At 41.6% G+C, this 18,011-nt stretch overlaps 1 protein-coding gene across 5 annotated transcripts in view; it reads left to right on the forward strand.

Moving 5' to 3' along the window:
- The first annotated feature begins 9,006 nt into the window (after positions 1-9,006).
- FBXL2 (F-box and leucine rich repeat protein 2) overlaps positions 9,007-18,011 on the forward strand; it is an 87,859-nt gene continuing 78,854 nt past the window's right edge. For 4 of the 5 annotated variants that reach the window (XR_008706186.1, XR_008706187.1, XM_055558077.1 and 1 more), the window contains exon 1: positions 9,008-9,153. Coding sequence is in view for 3 of the 5 variants with exons in the window: in XM_055558077.1 (XP_055414052.1) it covers positions 9,151-9,153 (3 nt within the window). In the remaining 2 variants the exon portion in view is untranslated. Of the gene's footprint in view, positions 9,154-18,011 lie in introns of all 5 variants that reach the window. The other variant, XM_055558076.1, reaches the window with a different exon arrangement.

An 18,011-nucleotide genomic window follows, 5' to 3' on the forward strand; every position in this document is an offset into this window, starting at 1 on the left:
CTGCAGTCCATGGGGTTGCACATAGTCAGACACAACTGAGTGACAACTAAACTGATATGCATCAATATATGATATTTGTTTTACTCTTTCTGACTTACTTCACTCTCTACGGCAGTCTATAGGTCAGTTCACATCTCTGCAGATGGCACAGTTTTGTTCCTTTTAATGGTTGAGTAATATTCAGTTGTATATCTACACATGAGATCTTCTCTATCCATTCCTTGGTTAATGGGCATTTAGGTCGTTTCCATGTCTTGGTTAGTGTAGTCGTGCGGCAGTGAACATTGGGGTGCATTTATCTCTGAATTATGGTTTTCTCTGGGTACGTGCCCAGAAATGGGTTTGCTGGTTCATATAGTAGTTCTATTTTTAGTTTTTTAAGGACTCTCCATACTGTTGTCCTGTATCATACTGTTGACTGTATCAATTTACATTCTCACCAACAGTGTAATTGGGTTCCCTGTTCTCCATACCCTCTCCAGCATTTATTGTTTGTAAATTTTTTGATGATGGCCATTCTGAGTGGTGTGATGTGATACCTCGTTGTAGCTTTGATTTACATTTCACTAATAATTAGCGTGTTGAGCATCTTTTCCTGTGTCTATTGGCCATCTGTATGTCTTTGGAGAAATGTCTATTTAAGGCTTCCCATTTTTTGATTGGGTTGTTTGTTATTTTGATATCAAGCTGCAGGAGCTGTTTGTATATTTTGGATAGTAATCCCTTCCCAGTTGCTTCATTTGCAAATGTTTTCTCCATTCTGAGTGTTGTCTTTTCATCTTGTTTATGGTTTCCTTTGCTGTGCAAAAGCTTTTAATTAGGTACCAGTTGTTTATTTTTGTTTTTATTTTCATTGCTGTAGGAGGTGGGTCAAAGAACATCTTGCTGCGATTTATGTCAAAGAGTGTTCTATGTTTTCCTCTAAGAGTTTTACAGTGTCTGGCCTTCAGTCATGAATTTGGTTTAAAGTTAACTCATGTTACTTGGGTGTTTATGTGCCTACCAGAAATAAAAATATGTTCTCTAGAGGAAGAGTATATCATTCTTGGGAACAAATTAGTCTACAAACAATTTTGCGAGTAGATATCTGATCTATAATTAAAACAAAACAGGCGCATGAGGGACGAAAAGGAAATAATAATGAAAACCAGCAGAAACAACAGATGGTAAGAAGAGAAGCATAGAGAAACCAGATATTGGAGCTATCAGATTCATAGTTTAAAATATCTATTCATTATATTCAGAGAGATAAAATGTGAGAAATATGTCAGAGTACTAGAAACTATAAAAATTAAAAAATGTGAAGTCTGCAACTAAAAATTAAAATTGAAATTAAAAGCTCAATGAGGGTCTTCCGTGGTGGTGCAGTAAATGGGAGTCTACCTGCCAATGCAGGGGACATAGGTTCGATCCCTGGTCCAAGAGGGTTCCACATACCATGGAACAGCTTCTGAGTTGCATGCTCAACTTCTGAGCCCATGCTCTAGCAACTACGGAGCCTGTGTGCTGCAACTGCTGAGGCCCACACGCCTGGAGCCTGTGCTCTGCAACAGGAGAATACACCCCAGTGAGAAGCCTGTGCTCTGCAACAGGACAATACACCCCAGTGAGAAGCCTGTGCTCTGCAACAGGACAATACAGCCCAGTGAGAAGCCTGTGCTCTGCAACAGGAGAATACAGCCCAATGAGAAGCCTGTGCTCTGCAGTGTAGAATGGCTCCACTTATCACTAGAGAAAGCCTGCATGCAGCAACAAAGAACTAGTGCAACCAAAAATAAAAAAAAGCTCAATGAATATTTTTAACAGCAAACTAAACACTGATAGATTTAGTGGACTGAAAGATATTTTGGAAGAAAATATTTAGAAGGAAGCATAAAGAGACAAAAGGAAAAATATAAAATAAAGAAGTAATAGGTTTAGAAAATTCTGTGTGAAGATCACTCATATGATAACTTAAGTGCAAGAAGGAAAGGAGAGGAAGGATGGGGCAGAAGAATATCCTAAGAGATTATGGCTGAAAGTCTTTCTGAACTGATAAAAGATACCAAGCCACAGATACTTGAAGACATACAAAGCCACGTGGGGTAAATACAAAGAAAGTTACACCTAGGCACATTGTATATTTTTGACTCCTTTGTTTTATGGCAAGTTATTAATTGCCCATATAAGTGTGGGTTCATCTCTGGGCCTTCTATTCAGTTCAGTTCAGTTCAGTTGCTCAGTCATGTCCGACTCTTTGTGACCCCATGAACTGCAGCATGCCAGGCCTCCCCGTCCATCACCAACTGCTGGAGTCTACCCAAACCCATGTCCATCAAGCCGGTGATGCCATCCAACCATCTCATCCTCTGTTGTCCCCTTCTCCTCCTGCCCTCAGTCTTTCCCAGCATCAGGGTCTTTTCAAATGAGTCAGCTCTTCGCATCAGGTGGCCAAAGTGCTGGAGTTTCAGCTTCAGCATCAGTCCTTTCAATGAACACCCAGGACTGATCTCCTTCAGAATGGACTGGTTGTATCTCCTTGCTGTCCAAGGGACTCTCAAGAGTCTTCTCCAATACCACAGTTCAAAAGCATCAATTCTTTGGCGCTCAGCTTTCTTTATAGTCCAACTCTCACATCCATACATGACCACTGGAAAAACCATAGCCTTGACTAGATGGACCTTTGTTGACAAAGGTCCCATGAACCACAGCATGCCAGGCCTCCCTGTCCATCACCAAGTGCTGGAGTCTACCCAAACCCATGTCCATCAAGTTGGTGATGCCGTCCAACCATCTCATCCTCTGTCATCCCCTTCTCCTCCTGCCTTCAATCTTTCCCAGCATCAGGGTCTTTTCCAATGAGTCAGCTCTTTGCATCAGGTGGCCAAAGTGTTGGAGGTTCAGCTTCAGCATCAGTTCTTCCAATGAATATTCAGGACTGATTTCCTGAAATTGTCTTCATTTTCAGGATCTGACCCAGGCTCCTTTCAAATTACTGCCTCTTGGTTGAGATTTGGAATGTGTGAGATTTTATTTGTGCCCTTTAGTAGCAGAGTCTTTATTCCTTACAGTCCTCCGGCTCTCTTCTGCATGCTCCGTTGGCCTTCAAAGCCAGATGTTCTGGGAGCTTGTCTTCTTGGTGGAGGACCCCAGGCTAGTGAGCCCAGTCTGAGGCTAGGACTCCTGGCTCCTTGGGGAGAACCTCTGCAGTTGTAATTACCCTCCCATTTGTGGGTCACTTACCCAAGGATATAGGTCTTGACTATGCTGCATCTCTGCCCCTCTTATCCATCTCATCGTGGGTCCTTCTGTTGTGAAAATGTTTCTTGCTAGTCTTTAGTTTGTTCTTATAGTTACTGTGTGAATGGTTGTGATCGTGGTTTGCCCATGGGAGGAGGTAAGCTTAGGGTCTTCCTACTCTGCCATCTTGGCCACCTTGGCCTTAATTATCTTTTCATATGCTATTTGCCATCTCTATATCATTTTTGTTGAAGTGTCTGTTCTGATCTTTTGATCATTTTAAAATTGAGTTGTTTGTTTTCTTATTGTTGAGCTTTAAAAGTTCTCTGTATTTTGGATACAAGTTCTTTATCAAATATATGTTTTGCAAATACATTATCCCAATCTGTGGCTTATTTCTTTAATTGTCTTAAACTACCTTAAGTATTGCTACTTTTTTCTTCAACACGTGACAGACCGGTGAAGTTAATTGGTATCCTTACACACTATTAGTGGGAATATAGACTGGTGCAGCCTCTTTGGAAAATAGTCTGGCAGTTTGTCAAATGCTGAAACACAGTTACAATTTGACCCAGAAATTTTACTCCTAGATAGACACCCAATAGACATAAAAACATGTGTCAGTATAAAAACATGTTCATAGATATTCATAGCAGCATTATTCACAATAGCCAAAAGATGGAAAGAACTGAAGTGTCTATCAGCGGACAAATGGATAAGCAAAACTGTGTGATATATATCGTTTCAAGGACTATTATTTGACTATAAAAAGGAATGAAATACTGCTAGATGCTACAACGTGCATGAATCTTGAAAATGTTGTGCTAAAAGAACCCAGCTATTAAAACAAAAGCTCAATTATTGTGTGAATACATTCATGTAAACTTTTAGAAAGGGAAATCTATATACTATACAATGGACTATTATTCAGTGTTCAAAAAGAAGGAAATCTTACCATTTGTGACAACATGGATGCGCCTCAAGGATATTATGCTAACTGAAAGAAACCAGACACAGAAAGACAACTACCACATGATCTCACTTGTAAGTGTATTCTAAGATAGTCATACACACAGAGTGAGAGAGTGGAATGGTGGTTATCAGGGATTGCAGGTAGAGGGAAATGGGGATATGCTGGACAAAGGGTGCAAAATTTCAGTTACAAAAGATGAATAAGTTCTGGATATCTAATGTATGACAATGTGAAATATAGCTAACAATGTTGTATTGTGTATTGACATTTTCTTAGAAGGTAGATCTTAAGAGTTCTCACCACAAGAAAGAAAGAGAGGAAGAAAGAAAGTAAGGAAGAAAGGGAAAAAAATTATATGAGATAATGGATATGTTAATCAACTGAATTGTGGTTGTTATTTCACAGTATATATACATATCAAATCATAACACTGTACACCTTAAATATGTCCAATTTTAAGTTGTCAATTGTTGTTCAGTAGTTAATCACATCCAACTCTTTGAGACTCCACGAACTGTAGCGCACCAGGCTTCCCTGTCCTTCACTGTCTCCCTGAGTTTGCGCAAACTCATGGCCACTGAGTCAGTGATGCCATCCCACCATCTCATCCTCTGTCATCCCTTTCTCCTCTTGTCCTCAGTCTTTCCCAGCATCAGGGTCTTTTCATGAACATGAACAGCATCTCTCTTGGACCTCCAAGAGCATCAGTTCTTTGGCACTCAGCTTTCTTGATAGTCCAACTCTCACATCCATACATGACTACTGGAAAAACCATAGCTTTGACTAGATGGACCTTTGTTGGCAAAGTAATGTCTCTGCATTTTAATATGCTGTCTGCTATGTCGCTTCAGTCGTATCCGACTCTGTGTGACCCCATAGACGGCAGCCCACCAAGCTCCCCCGTCCCTGGGATTCTCCAGGCAAGAACACTGGAGTGGGTTGCCATTTCCTTCTCCAATGCATGAAAGTGAAAAGTGAAAATGAAGTTGTTCAGTCGTGTCTGACTCTTAGCGACCCCATGGACTGCAGCCCACCAGGCTCCTCCGCCCATGGGATTTTCCAGGCAAGAGTACTGGAGTGGGGTGCCGTTGCCTTCTCCGAATATGCTGTCTAGGTTGGTTATAACTTTTCTTCCAAGGAGCAAGTGTCTTTTAATTTCATGGCTGAAGTCACCATCTGCAGTGATTTTGGAGCCCCCAAAAATAAAGTCTGTCACTGTTTCCACTGTTTCCCCATCTATTTCCCATGGAGTGATGGGACCAGATGCCATGATCTTCGGTTTCTGAATGCTGAGTTTTAAGTCAATTTTTTCACTCTCCTCTTCCACTTTCATCAAGAGGCTCTTTAGGTATTCTTCATTTTCTGCCATAAGGGTGGTGTCATCTGCGTATCTGAGGTTATTGATATTTCCCCTAGCAGTCTTGATTCCGGCTTGTGCTTCATCCAGTCCAGCATTTCTCATGATGTACTCTGCATATAAGTGAAATAAGCAGGGTGACAGTATATATCCTTGACTTACTCCTTTTCCTATTTGGAACCAGTCTGTTGTTCCATGTCCAGTTCTAACTGTTGCTTCTTGACCTGCATACAGATTTCTTAAGAGGCAGGTCAGGTGGTCTGGTATTCCCATCTCTTGAAGAATTTTCCACAGTTTGTTGTGATCCACACAGTCAAAGGCTTTGGCATAGTCAATAAAGCAGAAGTAGATGTATTTCTGGAGCTCTCTTACTTTTTCAATGATCCAGCGGATGTTGGCAACTTGATCTCTGGTTCTTCTGCCTTTTCTAAATCCAGCTTGAACATCTGGAAGTTCACAGTTCACACACTGATGAAACCTGGCTTGGAGAATTTTGAGCGTTACTTTACTAGCATGTGAGATGAGTGCAATTGTGCGGTAGTTTGAGCATTCTTTTACACTGCCTTTCTTTGGGATTGGAATGACAACTGACCTTTTCCCGTCCTGTGGCCACTGCTGAGTTTTCCAAATTTGCTGGCATATTGAGTGCAGCACTTTCACAGCATCATCTTTTCAGATTTGAAATAGCCCAACTGGAATTCCATCACCTTCACTAGCTTTGTTCATAGTGATGCTTCCTAAGGCCCACTTGACTTCACATTCCAGGATGTCTGGCTCTAGGTTAATGATCACACCATCGTGATTATCTGGGTCATGAAGATCTGTTTTGTATAGTTCGTCTGTGTATTCTTGCCACCTCTTCTTAATATCTTCTGCTTCTGTTAGGTCCATACCATTTCTGTCCTTTACTGTGCCCATCTTTGCATGAAATGTTCCCTTGGTATCTCTAATTTTCTTGAAGAGATCTCTAGTCTTTCCCATTCTATTGTTTTCCTTTATTTCTTTGCATCAATCACCGAGGAAGGCTTTCTTATCTCTCCTTACTATTCTTAGGAACTCTGCATTCAAATGGATATATCTTTCCTTTTCTCCTTTGCCTTTCACCTTTCTTCTTTTCATAGCTAATTGTAAGGCCTCCTTAGACAACCATTTTGCCTTTTTGTATTTATTTTTCTTGAGGATGGTCTTGATCCCTGCCTCCTGTACAATGTCACGAACCTCGGTCCATAGTTCTTCAGGCACTCTGTTTATCAGATCTAATCCAGTTGGCTTAAAGCTCAACATTCAGAAACCGAAGATCATGGCATCTGGTCCCATCACTTCATGGGAAATAGATGGGGAAACAGTGGAAACAGTGTCAGACTTTATTTTTCTGGGCTCCAAAATCACTGCAGATGGTGACTGCAGCCATGAAATTAAAAGACGCTTACTCCTTGGAAGGGAAGTTATGACCAACCTACATAGCATATTCAAAAGCAGAGACATTACTTTGCCAACAAAGGTTCGTCTAGTCAAGGCTATGGTTTTTCCTGTGGTCATGTATGGATGTGAGAGCTGGACTGTGAAGAAGGCTGAGTGCCGAAGAATTGATGCCTTTGAACTGTGGTGTTGGAGAAGACTCTTGAGAGTCCCTTGGACTGCAAGGAGATCCAACCAGTCCATTCTGAAGGAGATCAGCCCTGGGATTTCTTTGGAAGGAATGATGCTGAAGCTGAAACTCCAGTACTTTGGCCACCTCATGCGAAGAGCTGACTCATTGGAAAAGACTCTGATGCTGGGAGGGATTGGGGGCAGGAGGAGAAGGGGATGACAGAGGATGAGATGGCTGGATGGCATCACTGACTCGATGGACGTGAGTCTGAGTGAACTCAGGGAGTTTGTGATGGACAGGGAGGCCTGGCGTGCTGCGATTCATGGGGTTGCAAAGAGTCGGACACGACTGAGCGACTGAACTGAACTGAACTGAACTGAATCCCTTGAATCTATTTCTCACTTCCACTGTATAATCATAAGGGATTTGATTTAGGTCATACCTGAATGGTCTAATGGTTTTCCCTACTTTCTTCAGTTTTAGTCTGAATTTGACAATAAGAAGTTCATGATCTGAGCCACAGTCATCTCCCAGTCTTGTTTTTGCTGACTGTATAGAACTTCTCCATCTTTGGCTGCAAAGAATATCATCAATATGATTTCTGTATTGACAGTCTGGTGATGTACATGTGTGAGTCTTCTCTTGCGTTATTGGAAAAGGGTGTTTCCTGTGACCAGTGCGTTATCTTGGCAAAACTCTATTAGCCTTTGCCCTACTTCATTCTGTACTTGAAGGCCAAATTGCCTGTTACCCCAGGTATTTCTTGATTTCCTACTTTTGCATTCCAATCCCCTATAATGAAAAGGACATCTTTTTTGGGTGTTAGTTCTAGAAGGGCTTGTAGGTCTGCATAGAACCGTTCAGCTTCTTCAGCATTACTGGTTGGGGCAAAGACTTGGATTACTGTGATATTAAATGGTTTACCTTATAAACAGACAAATCATTCTATTGTTTTTGAGAATGTATCCAAGTACTGTGTTTTGGATTCTTTCTCTGACTATGATGGCTACTCCATTTATTCTAAGTGATTCTTGCCCACAATAGTAGATATAATGGTACAAAAATAAATCTGGTACCCTTCAGTTACTATCTCTTACCTCCAGCACTCCTCCCCTGGCTATAAACAACTAGTTATCTACTTTCCATCTCTACAGATTCTCTTCTCCTTCATAGGGCTTTTTGGTTTTGATTGTTGATGACTGTAGTTGTCCATTTGTTTAGGGAAAGTGAGAAACTTGGATCAAAAGTCTTACTGGGACTGTATTAAGTGTGGGATGTCTATTAGACATTCAAGGGGAGATGTCAAATCAGCTGTAGAGTATGTCTCCTCATAGACTTAATGGCCTAGTAAAGTTCCCTTCAACCATATTAAAAGCATCCAACAAGTTGCATAATGATTTAGTAAATTAATGTACCATAAATGTTATGACATGAAATAGCATGCAAGGATAATTTTTTATTGAAAAAAGAGGATTATAAAAAGTGTATGGGTCTTGCTTCCATTTCCAAGAATACAGTGTATATTAATATATATAATAATATATATTTTGTTGGAATGCAGATAGGCTTGGAAGCAGATAGACTAGAAAAAACAGTGGTTACACCAGGTGTTGGGATTTGGCATGGTTTTATTCTTCTTAATTCGTTATTGTTTAAAGTGTCTCCAATAATAATGTGTTACTTAAATAGGATAAATTTATAAAAGTCTTTCCCAGCAGACTGAGGCTGGTTTATCTGTAAGATGAGGGATATCAAGGTGATTAGGGTGTTGAGGTACCATATGCAAAGGAGCAAAGTCAATGACGCCCCCGCCCAAGACCGAGGCGTGGGGGCACGAAGGGGCGGTCCAAAGGCCCCGCCCCTTGCTGTCACGTGCTCACCGGCAGCCAATGGCCGCCTCCGAGCCCACCTAGGGGACGGGGCGGGGCGCCCAGCTGTCGTCACCAGGACAACGGGCGTTGCCGGCGCCTTGTGACTCTGGGCTGTGGGCGTGCTTGCGGCTCTTCGGCCATGGTGAGTTTGGGGCCCTCGCAGCCCGGCCACCAGGCCCTTCCCCGCCCGAGCTGTGCCTCCGCGCGGCCGCCTGCTAGTCTGGGCGGGCGGTGCCGGGGTCGCCGAAAGGCCGAGCCGCGGCCTGCGGGGCTGCCGGGCAGGGCAGGGCTGGGCGGGCCCCCGGGAGGGGGAACCCTGGGGCAGGCGGAACGCCCGCCCGCTGTCCGGGAGCAGCGCGGAGAGTGCCGGGGTCACTGCGGGGACCCAGACCCGGCCGGCCGCCGGACAGCGTAATGCTGGTTCGCCCTAGCGAGCCTGATAAGCCACTCAGAGAGGGTGTGGTTAGGGGGAAAAAAAGGATATGTATGAATATCATCTACCACGTATAGTCATGTTAACACTATATTTCAGTCTGCGTGCTTCCTGTCCCATTTCTATGCAATTATGTACAAATAGGTATTTCTTTGAAATTCATCATTCTGACAGGTTTCTACAGCATGTGAAAATTTGAATTTGTCATTTTGGGGGTTCCTCACTCCTTTTTAAAAATGGGGCATTAAGGTGGTGTTTTTTTCTGAGTGCAGCACCCTCACTCGGGGATTTAATTCCTAATTAGTGCGTGGTAAACCCTTTAAATTATTACCTTTATTCAGTAACTTGAGGCTGAGTGGGCATCCCACCTGGACCTCATTAAGCTCGTTTATAACCCGAAGACTCGGCTCAGGTATTGGCTTGAATAGGCAAGGTTTAGGGAATTGTCAATCGAAGGTGTGAATTCTCCAGAAGCCTCCAAAAGGTGTAAAAGAAGAGCAGAGCTGGATTTTCTGCTTGGAGACACACCTTTGGTGTATTTGCGAGAGGGTGGGGGCGGGTGAGAGGAAAACGCTTAGTTCTGAGAAACAGTTTTTGTAATTGTTAGCAGTGTTACTAGATTTGCTGCTTACCTGCAGGGGTTAGTGGAAGAGCTACTAAACTGAGAGTGCCCGGTGCTCCCCAAGTGCCGGTAAGGCTTCTGGAGAGAGACGCTGCCCTTTGGAATCTTGGCTGGCTCCGTCTTGTCTTAGAAACTAAGCTACTAAGAGAACGTGGATGATTTGTATCTCATTGACCCCAGAAGAACAACTTCCAGCTGTGTGACCTGTTGATAGTAGGAAAAAAATACCCCATCACCCACAAATAACAGCAATGCCTTCTTTAGTCCCTGCATGTTTCTTTTAAATTCTGAGTTGCTTTAAGTGAAAATTAATGGAGCCAGAAGAATTTCAGGAAATGAATTTATAAAAAGCCAAGTCTTGTAACTGTTGCAGCGTCTTACTTTTTACATGTAATCTGTGAGAAAAGCTCTTACAATTCTGGCAAGGGGAAAGAACATTAAGGAGTTAACAGTTTCACAGCTTTCTCTCTGAGGGCTTATATTCCTCCAGTTGTCCCTTTTCTTTTCTTCTTTTTGGTCCGCCTGTTCCATCCTGATTCACTGTTGTGAATCAACAGTCCACCTTGATTCACGGTTGTAAATTTTAGAGTTTTATGTACTCTAAAAGCATCTTACTGTACTTGTGTACTACTGGTTGCTTTGCCAAACTTAGAAATGCTTTGGTTTTTATCTTTAAGCATTAAGAATTTAATTCATGGGAGGAATTTAAGTGAGTGGTAACCTGATGCCTAGGCTCCAGGGTAAAGGGGAGTGAGTGGTTAGTGTAGAGGGAGGATAAGGAGGCTGCTTCTATAATCCCCCAAATGTATTCCAGATATTAACATTACCCTTCCTTAAATGCTTGAATCTAAACATACAGCTTTAACATTTGATATTTATGGCGTTGTACGTGAATTTTTCTTCAGGGCTTCCCTGGCAGTCTGGTGATTAAGACTCCATGGCTTCCAATGCAGGAGATGTGGGTTTGATCTCTGGTCGAGGAACTAAGAAGTTTGTTTAGTTGCTCAGTTTTGATCCCATGGACTGTAGCCCACCAAGCCCCTCTATCCTTGGGATTCTCCAGGCAAAAATACTGGAGTGGGTTGCCATTTCCTTCTCCGGGTGATCTTCCCGACACAGGGATTGAACCCATTTCTCTGGCATTGGCAGGTGGATTCTTTACTGCTAAGCCACCAGGAAAGCCCTAAGATCCACATGCCATGCAGGAAAAAAGAAAAAAGAATTCAGTTAAGCCACTTGTTTTATTGCCTTTAAATGATAAATGACAGCTGACATTTATTGTGTACATTTTATGCATGAGACATTTTTATAAGCACCCCATGTGTCTTAAGTAACCATCACAACAACCTTAAAATACCGTTTCCACATTTTAGAGATGAGGAAATGAGGCACAGAGAGGTAAAGTAACTTGCCCCAGTCACCCAGTCAGATTTCAAAACCAGGCATCTTGTCTCAGAGCCTGCTTATGTAAACATTGGATTATGCTATAATGTATGGTGTCTTGTTATATGTTCCCTCCAAATATATGCTATTTTTCTGTTTGGAGATGAGTTTTCTCTTTTACTTGGATTTTAATGTTTTGTGTGCTTATGCGTATTTGTCTTTTGTTCTTGGCACTCGGCTGCACACTGTTGAGCAGAGTAGGCATGCCTAGCCTTCTCTGCTCTGCCTTTTCTTCTCTTTCACACAGATGAAAGGAAGAGGAATCAATGACGACAGATCATTGGATTAGGGTTCATACTCATGGCTGTAATAGCATTTAAAGTTTCTCCTGTCATTTCAGTTTGTGTTCAGGAATTGGCACCTGCTTTCTGTGAATCACAAAGGCTGGCTTTTTTTTTTTTTTTAATTGAAGTATAGTTGATTGACAGTGTTGTGCCAGTCTCTGCTGTACAGCAGTGTGATTCACTGTTTTATACACACACATACATTCTTTTTTAAATATTCTTTTTCGTTATGGTTGATCCCAGGAGACTGGATATAATTGACTGTGCTATACTGTAGGACCTGTTGTTTATCCGTTCTATATATGGGCTTCCCTGGTGGCTCAGAGGTTTAAAGCGTCTGCCTCCAGTGCAGGAGACCCGGGTTTGATCCCTGGGTCGGGAAGATCCCCTGGAGAAGGAAATGGTAACCCACTCTAGTATTCTTGCCTGGAGAATCCCATGGACAGAGAAGCCTGGTAGGCTGCAGCTTTTTTTTTTTTTTTAATTGAAGTGCAGTTGATTGACAGTGTTGTGCCAGTCTCTGCTGTACAGCAGTGTGACTCAGTTATACACACACGTACATATCAGCATACATCTGCTGACCCCAGCCTCCCACCCCAGCCCTCCCTCAGCCCCCACAAGTTTGTTCTCTTCGTCCACGTTGCTGAAAGGGCATTATTTCATTCTTTGCTATGACTGAGTAGTAGTCCATTGTATATATGTACCACACCTTCTTTATCCATTGACCTGTAAATGGATATTGAGGGTGTTTCTGGGTCTTGGCTATTGTAAATAATGCTGCTATGAACATAGCGGTGCAAATATCTTTTGAATTACAGTTTTATCTGGGTATATGCCCAGGAAGTGGGATTTTTGGATGATATGGTAATTCTCTTTTAAGTTTTCTGAGGATAAATCCATATTGTTTTCCACAGTGGCTGCATCAACTTGCATTTTCTCCAACAGTTTAGGAGGGTTTCCTTTTCTCCACACCTTCTCCAGCATTTGTTATTTGTAGATTTTTTGATGACGGCCATTCTGACCTATGTGAGTTGATACCCTGTTGTATTTTTTGGTTTGCATTTATAATGAACAATATTGAGCATCTTCTCATGTGTCTATTGGCCATTTATATGTCTTTTTTTGAGAAAAGTCTGTTAAGGTCTTCTGCCCAGTTTTGAGTTGGGTTGTTTGTGTTTTTGTTATTGAGCTGTATCAGCTGTTTGTGTGTTTGGGTGATTAAGCCCTTGTTGGTTGCAGCATTTGCAAATATTTTCTCTTGTTCCATAGGTTGTCTTTTCATTTTGCTTATGGTTTCTTTGCTGTGCAAATGCTTGTTGAGTTTGACTAGGTCTCATTTGTTTGTGTTTTTATTGCTATTGCCTTGGGAGACTGACCTAAGAAAATATTGTTATAAGACGAGCTTTTAACATAAAGCCATTAGACTTGAAGGATGAGACTATTTTTAAAAGTAAAATTTTATTTTCTGAGGTTTTTTCCTAATAATCCATTCAATTCAGTTGCGCAGTCATGTCCAACTCTTTGCAACCCCGTGGACTGCAGCACGCTAGGCCTCCCTGTCTATCACCAATTCCCGGAGCTTGCTCAGACTCATGTCCATCGAGTTGGTGATGTCATCCAACCATCTCATCCTCTGTCATCCCCTTCTCCTCCTGCCTTCAATCTTTCCCAGCATAGTTTTCATTTATTTTAGTTGTATATTCTAAAATTGTTACAAAAAGACATCAAAAAGCTTTAAACTTTAATTTGTATGGATCAAAATATATGTTGGATTACCTGTTGTCATCAGGTTTTTGTTAACTGCTTTCCACTTGAGCTTGTAAGGCAGATTTATTTTTTGGAAATATAAAACAGCATTGTATCATAGAATTTTCCCATTTTAATTGATTTCATTTGGAGTTCTCCCAGTATTGGCCTTTCTGTATTTGCCTGTGGTTAAGACTTCTCAGAGGTGTTGAGAAGCAGAATAAAGTATATTTTATTTTACCAACAGTTTTGGTCTCTTTGCCATTACATGGTGTAGTTAAGAGAGCTTATATAATGAGATCTTTGTTAATATCATGACAACAAGTTTCTCTCTTATTAATTTTCCTACTCTGGACAAAACTGGTCTCCTTTTTGGCTGCACTAAGGGGGTACATAATTTTTAGTAATTGTAACAATAACTCTCTTTCATAGAGCCCTTCCACTGTGTTCATTTTTAGGTTGAGCACTTCACATTTATCTCACTTAACCCTTCTAACATCCCTGTGAGATTGACATCCTTGTACTCACTTAATAGGCCCAGTTGTTTAGACAGTTTGCCCAAGGTCACATAGTTGGTGAGTGACAGCCAGGATTTGAACTCAAACAATCTGTCTCTAAAGTATGGCATTTTAAGCATTGCACCATGGCTTCTTCCCAAACTGAAGATTGTGCCTGGTGCCTGGCGTGCGGCTTTTCCAGTTCTCAGTGCTGCCCCTGTAATTGTGTCTTTCCATTGAATTTTCTGTCCCATGGTTTTCTGTCCAACAAATATTTGTGTATCTCAGTATGTGCCAGTCTGTCCTAGGCAGTGGGTATACAACCGTGAATGAAACAGGAAAGGCTCTGGCCTCGTGGAGTTACATTCTAGTGGTGGGAGGACAGATAATAAGCATATAGATAAGGTATAGATAAGAAGGGCTTTGGAGAAAAAGCTGAATAAGAGGAAGTTTTGAGGATGATGAGTGGATGAGAGGAGGGAGGACGTGATTTTTTTTTAAAAAAATACTTATTTGGCCGTGCTGGGTCTTCGTTGCAGCATGCAGGATCTTTAGTTGGGTCAAGCTCACCCTTATTTGTAGCATGTGAGATCTAGTTCCCTGACCAGAGATCACACCTGGGCCCCCTGCATTAGGAACTGGGAGTCCTAGCCACTGGACCACCAGGGGAGTCCCGGAACTTATTCCTTCTGTTGGAAGGGAAGGTGTCTCTGATAACGTGACATCTGAGCAGAGGATGTGGCCTGTGAATGCCTAGGAGAAAGACCGTTTCAGGAAGGAATACAAATGCAAAGGTCCCGAGGCACTGCCTGGTGTATTGGAGGAACAGCAAGGAAAACCTGGAGTGGAGTAAGATGAGCTTGGCAAGAGGGGAGGCCAAGTTAGTCAGGGAGACCAGATTGCAAAAGACGAACAAGCCATTTAAGGGAGTTTGCCTTCCATTTGAGGGGAGAGGAGGTGATTGACGGAGTTTAAGAAGAATGGCAGAGCATGGCTTTGCATTTCATAAAAGGACCATTCTGTCTGCTGTGTGGAAACTATATACGAGGTAGGAGTGAGGGGAGAAAGGACAAGAACAAAGGAAACCAGAGAAGGCGTTGTTTGGTTCAGTCATCCATGGGGTTGGCTGTGCAATAGAAAAGCAAGTGAAGAATGGTTCAGCGATTTGAGTCTGAGCAATAGTAACATGTTGTCATTTGCTGAGATGAAGACTATGGAAGGAGTAAATTTAGCAAGGGATGAAGAAAGGAGTTGGTTGTGGGCTTGATAAATTCGTGATCCTTATTAAACATCTAAAGTGAAAGATATCTAGAGACACAGAGTTACGTTTTCAGAAACAGTGGGATATTTTTAAAACGCAAACTGAATTGAATCTTGAAGTATTAGATTTGGAAGAGACTTTTTGAGTTTTTTTAGTACAATCCTTTCATTTTACAAACTAGAAATGCTGAGAAGTCAACTGCCTGCCACAGAGTTAAATAGCCTTTACTGCAGATTCTCCAGTACAAAGAACCCTTGACCTGGAGTCAGGAGATACAAGTTTATATTGTAGTTTTCCATTTTTTTTTTTTTTTTTTTTTCAGTTCTAAACCTTGGGTAAGTCATTTATCTGCTCCAAGTCTTTCTTCTATCAGAACAGATAATAAAGACTTCCACTGTTAGGATGTTGAAAGTTGCAAAAGCTAGACATTGCTGTTTCTACCCTAATGATGGGAAAAGGTTGAGAAGCTAGAAGATTGCAGTTCTCTAAAAACCGTCTAGAGAGCTGAGGTCACAAAGAAATCTACATGAATTAAAATTGAGGATGTAACATGCCCTTCCCAGAAAAAAGGAGACACATAGATACTTTGATCTGTGGAGGGGTCAGCAGGAGGAAGAAGAGTCTGCTATAGACAGCTCTTGGAGCAATCAGTCAACGTTTACTGACTGCTTGTGGGCTGGAGTGACCGCTGGAATCCTGAGGAGCCCCAGCCACAGAGCACGTTGCACCCACCTCTCTTTCCCTTGGGTCTTCGCTGAGTACATGCATGTAGACATGCCCTGGAGTGCAGGACCTTCCTGAGGTGGGCGATGCCTGCTGAAGGCCAGGGTCAGGGCAGGAGAATCAACAGAAATCTCTCTGAGGCACTAGGGGCTTTCCCCAAGTGTAAGGCAGGGCCACCATGGATAGGGGGCACAGCAGGGGAGCTGAGAAATGTCCCTCTGTGGCTATCCAGGCTTTCAATCAGGGAGGCAACAGGCTTTCAGGTGGCAGACAGAGGCAGAGAGAGAGATCTCCATAAGGCATGGACAGCAGAGGGTGCCACAGCAGAGCCAGCTCCCGGCTGACAGCCAGAGTGTAAAACAGAGATGGTGCTCTGTTTTCAGAAAGCTGGCACCTGGGTTGTAAAGCTCAACGAGATCTGTGACATTCACCAGTGCTCAGATCCCAACTTCTCCTGAAGGTGCATTTCTGATTGCACCCTAAAAAAAATTTAAAGCTGATCTTGAACTGAATCTAACTAGCGCTATAACACAGTTGAGACCCAGATCAACTAGAAATTAAAAGGATTCAGTGCCCGCTACCTTCACTGTAAGCAGCCTAATTGAAGGAGGAACTTTTCTTTATGGAGGTAAATGACTATACTTTAAAAAAAATTCAGGTATAATTGACATAATAACATATTAAAGTTGTACAACGTAATGATTTGAAATTTGTATATATTGCAAAATGATCACCGTAACAGGTCTAGTTAACATCTGTCACCATACATATAGGATTTTTGCCTTGTGATGAGAATTTTTAACATCTACTCTCCTAGCACTTTCAGATACGCCAAACAGTATTGTTAACTATAGTTACCATTCTGTATGTTACATGCCCAGGATTTATTCATTTTCTAACTAAAAATTTGTGCCTTTTGATTGTCTTTGGCTATTTTGTCCACCCTCCCATTCCCCAACTATGGAATCATAAATCTGTTATCTATGAGTTTATTTTTTTAAAAAGATTACACATATAAGTCAGATCATTTATCTTTTAATGTATTTGTCTTTCACTGTGTGACATTTCAGTTGGCATAGTGCCCTCAAAATCCTTCCGTGTTGTTGCAGGTGTCAAAATTTCCTTTTTTTAATGGCTGAATCATATTCCATTGTATATATCTATTATATTTTCCTTATCTATTAATTTATCAATAGGCAACCTATTTACATATCTTGACTTGTACATAATGCTTCAGTGAACATAGGAGCCCCTATCTCTTCAAATTATTGTTTTTGTTTTCTTCAGAAAAATCCCTAAAATTGGAATTCTTGGATCATAGGGTAGCCCTATTTTTAATTTTTTGGGGAAACTCCATACTGTTTTCCACAGAGACTGCATCAGTTTAGATTCCCACCAGCTGTGCGTGAGGGTTCCCTTTCCTCCACATTCTCACTGCTTGTTACTTGTTGTCTCTTTAATAATATCCATTCTGATAGGTATGAGGTGGTATCAGTATTTTGATTTGTATCAATATTTCCCTGATGATTAATGATGTTGAGGGCCTTTTCATGTACTTGTTGGCCATATCTTTGGAAAGACATCTGTATAGATCCTCTGCCCATTTTTTCATTAGATTTCTTGTTGAATATTAACTTCTTATTACATATGTTTAGCAGAATCATTCATAGATTGTATTTTTTGTTGGTGGTTTTCTTTGCTGCACAGAAGCATTTTAGTTTGACGTGGTCTGATGTATTTTTTGCTTTCGTGGCCTTATCTTTTGGTGTCAAGTCCAAAATCATGTCCATAACTTATGTCAAGGAGCTTACAACCTTTTTTTTTTTTCCTAGTTTTATTTTTTCTAGGAGTTTTTTTCAAGTCTTACATTCGAAGCTTATCATCCATTCTAAGTTAATTTTTGTGTATGGTGTAGGACAGGGGTCCACTTTCATTCTCTTGCAGGTGGCTGTTCAATTTTCTCAGCACCATTTATTAAAGAGACTACCTTT

The sequence above is a fragment of the Bubalus kerabau genome, chromosome 20, assembly GCF_029407905.1.
Source record: "Bubalus kerabau isolate K-KA32 ecotype Philippines breed swamp buffalo chromosome 20, PCC_UOA_SB_1v2, whole genome shotgun sequence".
Lineage (NCBI taxonomy): Eukaryota > Metazoa > Chordata > Mammalia > Artiodactyla > Bovidae > Bubalus > Bubalus kerabau.